Here is an 8,282-nt window from a genome sequence, read left to right on the forward strand (position 1 = left end):
TGAAATATGAGTTTTTATTTCTTAAACTATATAATTTGTATTGAACTATTTGTTGTTGAACTATTTGATTTCTATTGATTTTCTGTGATGAACTATGTGTTAAAAAATAACTTCTGTTGAATTTGCGTCGATAGCGGGCCGATTTTGCGCTAAAAATGGGCTGAAAAGCAGGCAACTTTGCCTCATAATTGGGCCAATATCAGCGGCGATTTTTCAAGCCCCCTAAGGGAGGGGGGGGGGGGCATCGGCTGGAGATGCTCTAACCGACGGTAAACTGTGGATGCTAAGAAAAATATTACAATGATGGCCCCTGTGGGCATTTTCACTACAATCACATTAGGTTCTCTAGAGCAATGAACAAAAGCCATTGTTCACAATAAGCCCCAAGTAAGGGACCGTGCCTAAGAGTTATTGCTTCAGCTGTAGATGCCCTTACTAGCAAATACTGAACTTTGTGAGGATCTACAAAAACTTAACTTTGTGAGTAAACAGTTCAATTCCTAAGTTGAATGTTTAAAACCATCAGCATTCTCATGTAGCAGGAACACATGCCACTGTCTGATAAAACCACACGAAACCACTCGCAAATTTTAGGACTCGGTAGGACAAAAGCAAACACAAGAACTTTAAACATAGGCATTCAAATCAAATAGATCTCATTGGGTTACATCATTTCAATTCAATACAAGTAGTCATGCAGACGACTAGGAATCGACAAGGCTGACCTAGCACACACCAACTGTGAACACATCCTGCGCTTTTATTTCTGCTTGATCAAACCTTGTACCGGTCAGGTCAGCCAACCTTCGCCGCGCCACCTGTGTATGTGTGCACTTATGACCACAGGCTGCAAAGTAACAGAGCTTCGCAGCAAATGCAATTGTAGGCCAGTCAGTTGAATATATATCAGCAACAACGAGCTCCAGACTAGCATCACGGCTGAGGATGAAGATGAAGATCAGAATCACAAGACAAACACCGATACACACTACAACATGCCACATGCATGCTGTTATAGGAACACTTTACAGCACAACAGCCATGAAACTCCTTCTAGGCTGACCTGGGGAGCAGTTAAAGTCTTGGTTTCACGCGTCTTCCATTGGCATCGCCACCATCCAGCACTTCATTGGAATATAAGCAGGGGGGCACAGCATGGTCTCCTACCTTCGCAACATACTCCAGAAGCTCAGTCAGGAGAGAAGGGCAGCTTTGCTGCAAATAATCGAATCCTTCAGTTTGCATGACAGCTGCAACAAGAAAGAGAACAGTTAAAAGGTGTGACAGATTAGGATTTCAGATCACATGCTATGGTTCCAAAACCAAGGGTATCAGTTTGCATAGAAAAAGAAAAATACTCGTCTCTTTTTCATATATTCAAGATGCTTGTGGCTTGGTTGGTAGTGAATACATACTGCAAGGTCAAGGGTACAACTAATAGATCAGGCACTAGCAAAAGGTTCACACAGCATACCATTGACCAATAAGCAGCGGCAAAGAGTTCATAGCCTGACACACTCTATAAAAATTAAGCACTAGTACTCTGTAAACTAATATAAGATCGTTTATTAAACGATCTTATATTGGTTTACAGACGGAGTATATTGGAACAACCTGTTTTGCATCAGCGGAACTCATGTTCACAACTTCACATGCAAGACCATAAAAGCCATAGCCTTGTGGTATACCACTAAATTAATCAAAGAGCAAATCTAGGCTACTCGTGTCAAAAGCCTCAACAAATTCGTGTTGCAGCTTATGTATGCCGGAGTACACTGATGGATGTTTACTGACACTCCCATTTCAGTGTTCATGCAGTATGTATGCCGGAGTGGTCATGGGATCTCATAAGAATAGGACCTCAATGCCATCATAAGCAACTCAGTTGTACTCCCTCCGTCCCATAATGTACGTTTTTTGACACTAGTGTAATGTCAAAAAACATCTTGCATTATGGGACAGAGGGAGTAGTACTTAGAATTGTACTCCCTCCGTCCCAAAATTCTTGTCTTAGATTTGTCTAAATACGGATGTATCAAGTCACATTTTATATTAGATACATCCGTATCTAGACAAATCTAAGACAAGAATTCTGGGATGGAGGGAGTAGTACTTAGCATTGTAGTTCAACATATATGCCAACAAATTCTATAGCCACAAGTCGGATATCACCAAAATCTATAGCAAAACATATTCTCAGGCTTAAATTCAGAAGAACGCTGGCTACCTTTCAAATTTTCCGGCGAGGCCACGAATTTCAAGCAAACAGTTTTTAGCTGGTGGCAATGGTGCTGTTCAGCCAGCGCCAAAGTATTTGCAACTGTGTTTATCGCAACATCTTCACATAGCTTGAGTTCAGAAAGCAGCTTTAGTCTCTCCAATGCATACCGGTCAGCAGCTGCAAGCAAATGCTGAGCCATCAAAGTGGAAACCCAAGTCGTATTTAAACCAGTAAGCTCTTCTATGTTGGGCAACTCATCCCAGTACATAAAATGGAGCAAGGCCTGCAAAGTAGAATATGATGCTTACCAAGTCAGCTCAAGTAATAGAAGGTTTCAAAAGGCAATGAAAATAGATAAACCATATTTCTGCAGAACTAAGAGAATGCAAGTGTTTATAGTAAAAAGATAGAAGACCAAGTTAAACTTGATGAACTAGAACTACGCTGATTACAGCTTACAGTGCAGCTGGTAGCTCAAAACTAATATAGTTCCTAGCAGCATATTCCATCAAACTGATTGCCCTAAAAATGATGGATGCAAAAACAGCATATCTGCACTGTGTTATCCTAAAAAGCACGGACACAGGGAGGAAAGACGGGGATACGCATACAGGGACACGGGATACGGCATTTTTCAAAAACAGCCATTCGGGGATACGACAGGGTATATAAATATATAGAAAAAATAGCATGTAATAAAGATTTAACGATAATTTTTGAATCAGAAATTTTGTACTGGACATATGTTGCCTCATTTCTATTGATAAGACTTTGGGGCAGCCCATAGTCCATACGAATCCTCCACCAGTTCCTGAAACCCTAGACTAGTCAGCTCCTCTAGCCATTCTCTTCTCGTTTCCTCCAGCCGCCTGAGAACTGCAGAGAGCAGATGAAAAGACTGCGCCGCCGCTTATATCTTCTTCCTTCTTCCTTGTCGTCGAACGCCTTGCCATCTTCCTCTCTGCTGGATGGATGTTCTTCGTTAGGGGTAGAGCTGGGCTTGGGGGAAACGGCAGCGGCAGCAACCTCAAGCCTAGGCTGCGGCGGGGTGAGGCTGGCTCCCGAGTCCCACCGTGTCCACTATCTGCCGTATCCTGATTTCTTTCCCTTATTTCTAATTCAGAAAAAAATGGGATACTGTGGGATACATGTATCCCGGCGTATCCGTGTGTGTCGCTGTATCCCCCCGTACTAGGACGGCAATTCAGCAGTTTCTGCCGTATCCATGCTTTGTAGGCGTTATCCTTTACCAGATTTATCAGGTACTATAAATAGTTCACAGAACAAAGGAAAAAACCTTTAACCTGGTTGAAATCCGAAATGAAATCGTGACAGTCATACTGAAACTCCCATTTCCAGATGTTGCGGTATAATATTATGCACCAAGGCACTAAAGTTATGTTTCAACCAGGTTGTTTTCACAAAAAGTAACTAACTTGCTTCCAATTCAATAATAATGAGAGAAAAAAAGGTTGCAAGGAGAAAGCATCAAGACTTTCTGGCAGTAAAAGACGACATGGTAGTAATTAATTAGGCAGGAACAGACAGCATGAAAGATAAATAAAATGAAAAGAAGAAGCCATGTATAACCTTGAACACTGGAGCCTCCATGTCTTCAATCTTTATGCACTTCATGTTTTTATCCTTCATGGGACCAAAGAGTTGTGCCCTAAAAACTGGTGATCGGGCTGCAAGAACCACCTTGTGAGCAGGAAACATCTCTTCATCAACTTCAAATGTTATATCGGTTCTCTTCCCACTGGTCAACAAATGCCCAATATGCTGAGACATGTCAGACTGTGGCACTGGTATCCTGTATATCTTTGGCCCTTCAGTATGTGACTGAACAACACCAACGGTGCAGTTTACCAGAAGGCAATCATCTTTGAGATAATCTGATGTTTCCAGGCCAGAACGTTTGAAGAACCGTTTGTAACCCCTGCAAGATGCGCAGAAATAAGTTGGGAAGTTACTGGTAAAGTTGCTTTAGTTACTGCGCGGCAAGCAAAATCAGGGTTCAATGCATACAGTAATATCAAACAGCTAAACCAAGAAGCTATTCAAACAGGATGAACAGATACACATGGTCAAACAAGCGAAGTGAGAACAAGGATAAATCAACACAGACATGTTTACATGAACCGCTTGCTCTACACTGTATTCTATCAATTTACATAACATCCAGAAACACGACTACACGCAAGAATGCCAAATAAAAGATAGGAAGTGGAACCAAACACAATAAAATACTCATCATTAGAAAGAGACTATACTGTCATCCAACAAGGAACTACAACCACACCTAGATGGTCGCACTACTAACTTATACGAGATACACAACTGTCTAAGATTTGCGAAGGAACTACAATCTCATCCAACAAGAAAGTGCAGTCTGATCCTAGGTGGTTATTTAATCAGCAACTAGTTGGCGGGGCTGGGAGCAACTCAAATATATGTTTTCGCAAACACGAATGAGCTGGTAAATAATTTCCATTACATCCACTGTAACTCTATAAGCATACATTATCATATCAAAGTATCTTTGCTTCTGGAGAATACCATAGCGCCATAAATGTGCCACACATATTAGGGCAACATAGCCTACAATACTCTTACCATATATATGTCCCAGCACCAAATAGTAGTCCTATCCAATCCCACATGACAAAAAGGCAATTCTCAGCCTCACGGCCCTCACCAGATACTTATGTGAATCAACATATGGATCTCAAAGGAAAATTGAACAGGATTGCTTCAATCAACTATTGTGCTGCAACACTACCAGAGGAAGAGTGGTAGGCATATCAAGCTTAATGTGCCCATGTCTTATTCTGTGGTTATCAAATCAACAGATATAACCCAATCGGTAACAACAACCAACCATGCCTACAACAGAACTCCATACCACCATGGACTAACTTACTGGCCTAAAAACTAGCAAGGTAAATTTTCTAGTGCAGAACTGCAGATTTTTGAAAATAAACATCAAAACTACTTAACTTTACATTCTCAAACCAAAAACAATAGCATTCAGCCCCAATGAATTGACACCTAGTTAAGACATAATATGAAACAGAAGAAGGCATAACAATCTTATTATAAAGCATGAACAGATATGCAGAGCAGCTAAGTAGCCAACTCCAGCAAACTAAGCTATATAAACTGAATCCCTAGGACATATACAGAACGAACCAAGCTACACATGTATATATATTGGGGATGACTAGCTCTCATCTACTCCCTCCGTCCCTAAATATTTGTCTTTCTAGATATTTCAGTAAGTGCCTACATACAGAGCAAAGTGAGTGAATCTACACTCTAAAATATGTCTATACACATCCGTATGTGGTAGTCCATTTGAAAACTCTAGAAAGACTTATATTTAGGAACGGAGGGAGTAGATGAGATCTAACAAAGTCACATCTAACTTTTATACCATTTGATTTTACGCGGAGATTCGCAGGAATTTTTTTTGTTTGATTAATTATATGGTGTAGGAGTTAGATGCGCCCCCTCGTTAAGAAATTCCCCAGGTCGAGACATAACACGGCCGAGGGGGGAGGGGGTGCATACGCGGTGCCCCAGCTTAGCAGGGGAGTTGTCCGGCCGGGAGCGCCGCGCCGCCCACTTGTGATTTGATCCGACGACCACGAGGGCGACGCTGGGGCACCAGTGTGTGCATGCATGCCGCGACAGTGCCTCCTAATACCACGCAATACTAGGTTCATTTCTAACGCATTTGCATTAGAAACACCCTAAACGCAAACTGACTACTAAACCTAAAGCAGCTCCCATCTGCATGTATATCTCCCAAATTGCCGCAGACCTAATTGCCACCAGCAAACCTAAGAACTTAGTAATTCCTACTCGAGAATACTGTCCAATATTATCCATTCCAACTGAAATAAACGACTCTAGTTCTGCAAACAGCAATGAAAAGCACAGTATCCATCTGGTGACCTATTCAATCCCATCATAAAAGTTTGATAGCGCAAGTCAAGGGGACTGACCACATGCTGCCCCGGTACTTGAGCGTGTAGGGCCCGCCCTCGAGCGACCTCCCGAAGTGGGTGTGCACCTTGTCCTGGCCCTTGCCGCTCTGGTCGACGAGCGTGAGCTCGAAGAGCGCGCGCACGTCGGTGCCCTCGCTGGCGAGCGCGATGAAGAGAGAGACGTAGGCGGCGCCGTCCTCGGCGCTCTTGCCGTCGGGGTAGAAGTAGATGGCCCACTCGAAGCCGCCGACGGTGAAGGACTCGGAGGCGATGTACTTGCCGACCCCGATCCCCTTGGCGAGCGAGTAGCCGGCGATCTTGAAGTGGTGCGACCCGTTGACGGTCTTGGTGACGGACGTGGAGGCCGTCTCGACGGGGGGCGCCGGCGGGGAGGGCGGGGAGGGGGAGGAGGAGGCCGGCGGCGCGGAGATCGGCGGGAAGTAGGGCCGGCCCGCGGTGGAGGGCCCGCCGCGGCTGGTGCGGCCGACGCCCATCTGCGGCGGGTGCCCGCGGTGGGGGGGAGGGGATCCGGCGCGGATCGGGCGGATCGGGGCGTGGGGGCGCCGGATTTCCGGTGCGGCGGCCGCGGGGGGCGGGGCCGGCGGTGGTGGATTTGAGGGGGCGGAGGGGAGGGATGACGGGGGAGATGGGGGAGGAGGAGGAGGTGGTGGTGGTGTTTGGTTTTGGGTTGTGGTCTGGTCTTCTTGGTTGGGGTTGGGTGGGCGATGATAAATCGGGTGGGGGGCAGCCGGTCAGACGGGTCAGACGGCAGGGGTGCCTTGTGGGGCTTGCCGACTGGGCTGGCTGGCTCGGGTGGCTGGTGGTCCCGGCCCGAGCCGGCTGGCGAGGGGTGTGGACCCGTGGTGCGCGGAGGACTTTTCAGGCTGCGTCGGGGCGTCAGTAATTGCTGCCGCATGGTGCTGGTGGATAGAGGTAACCGTTGGTAAAGGTTGAGTTTTCTGAACTGGTGTTGCATGCGCCTGGCATTGAAAAGCAAATCTAGTTCGAACTGGATGCGTGCGCCGTCTGGAAAAAAAAAAGGCATGGACTCGTCACAGTACCTTCGGTGATCTGTGCAGGGTCGCCGGCCGTGTCGTGGATTCGCCCGTGCTTGCAAATGGTAGTAGCGTGAAAATGGAGCAAACAATGATGGTTGGCAGGACAGGAAATGAGGATATTTCCCATCGGGTAGACCCACGGTCCTCCACAGCTCGCCGACATCATCGAAGACAACCACACCAGGATGGGGGCGAAGCTGTAGGATTTATTCCACTCGACGCCGTCCCCGCCATCACGGCGGCGGCGCTGACACACCAACCCAACACCTATCTACAACCGGAAAGGAAGGACCGGGGTTCCCCAACCCTCACGCCGCCGGAGCGGCGGACGGAGGGAAGGGGAACTGCCGGCCTCGTCGGCGCTCGACAGGGGAGGGAAACGAAGACCTCTGGTTTCGCCTCTCTCTATCGATTTGGAAGAGGTGCTGGTGGCATGGTCGCTAGCATTCCCCGATCTCGTTCCTCTTCGTGGCATCGTCCTTTGTGGCGATGCTGTTGGGCTGGGGGAGGTAGATTCATGTCGTACCTCCGGTAAGGTGAGGCTAGGGTTCCTGTTCTTGGCCGACGTGGCGGCGGCGGTGACCAATGTGGAGGATTTTGTGCCGTGGCTCCTTCCCCGCTTCATTGGCGTTTGCTCCGGCGCTGTTGACGATGTATGTGGCTTTCTGTATAGGAGTGATTCCAGGACTGTATCTCTCTGGCTCACTGACGAGGGAGGCTATGAAGATGGCGGTGGTTTGATCTACTACCTCACGGACGTGCTGGTCCATGTGGACCGTAACTTTGAAGACTTTCCATCTCTGGCAAATTCGTCTCTAGATTCAAGGTCAGGCCGGCTCCGAGGGAGCGGCGGTGACGGCGGGACGACGCGCCTTCAGTTCATGGTGGTGTCGTGGTTGGTCGGGCTTCCTGGGGATCCGATTGTAATTTTCTTATTCAGTGGGGTGCCTTGTATCATTGTTGTTCTTTAATATAGTTCTTGGGTGATTTCCGCAAAAAAGGGTAGACCCA

The 8,282-nt window shown here is 46.8% G+C and overlaps 1 protein-coding gene across 2 annotated transcripts; it reads right to left on the reverse strand.

Annotated features, from left to right (window-relative positions):
• Positions 1-608: 608 nt before the first annotated feature.
• Positions 609-6,906, reverse strand: LOC123043928 (BTB/POZ and MATH domain-containing protein 1). 2 transcript variants are annotated; one of them, XM_044466535.1, is made up of 5 exons: positions 6,232-6,906; positions 3,812-4,160; positions 2,228-2,504; positions 1,064-1,250; positions 609-939 (listed from the first exon to the last, which is right to left on the reverse strand). In XM_044466535.1, the coding sequence occupies exons 1-4, from the start codon at positions 6,705-6,707 to the stop codon at positions 1,075-1,077; spliced, it is 1,278 nt and encodes a 425-aa protein (XP_044322470.1). In that variant the 5' UTR covers positions 6,708-6,906; the 3' UTR covers positions 609-939; positions 1,064-1,074. The 2 variants fall into 2 exon arrangements, with proteins under 2 accessions (XP_044322470.1, XP_044322469.1); XM_044466534.1 differs by having other exon boundaries at positions 609-1,250.
• Positions 6,907-8,282: the final 1,376 nt, after the last annotated feature.

This window comes from Triticum aestivum, chromosome 2B (assembly GCF_018294505.1).
Source record: "Triticum aestivum cultivar Chinese Spring chromosome 2B, IWGSC CS RefSeq v2.1, whole genome shotgun sequence".
NCBI classification, from domain to species: domain Eukaryota; kingdom Viridiplantae; phylum Streptophyta; class Magnoliopsida; order Poales; family Poaceae; genus Triticum; species Triticum aestivum.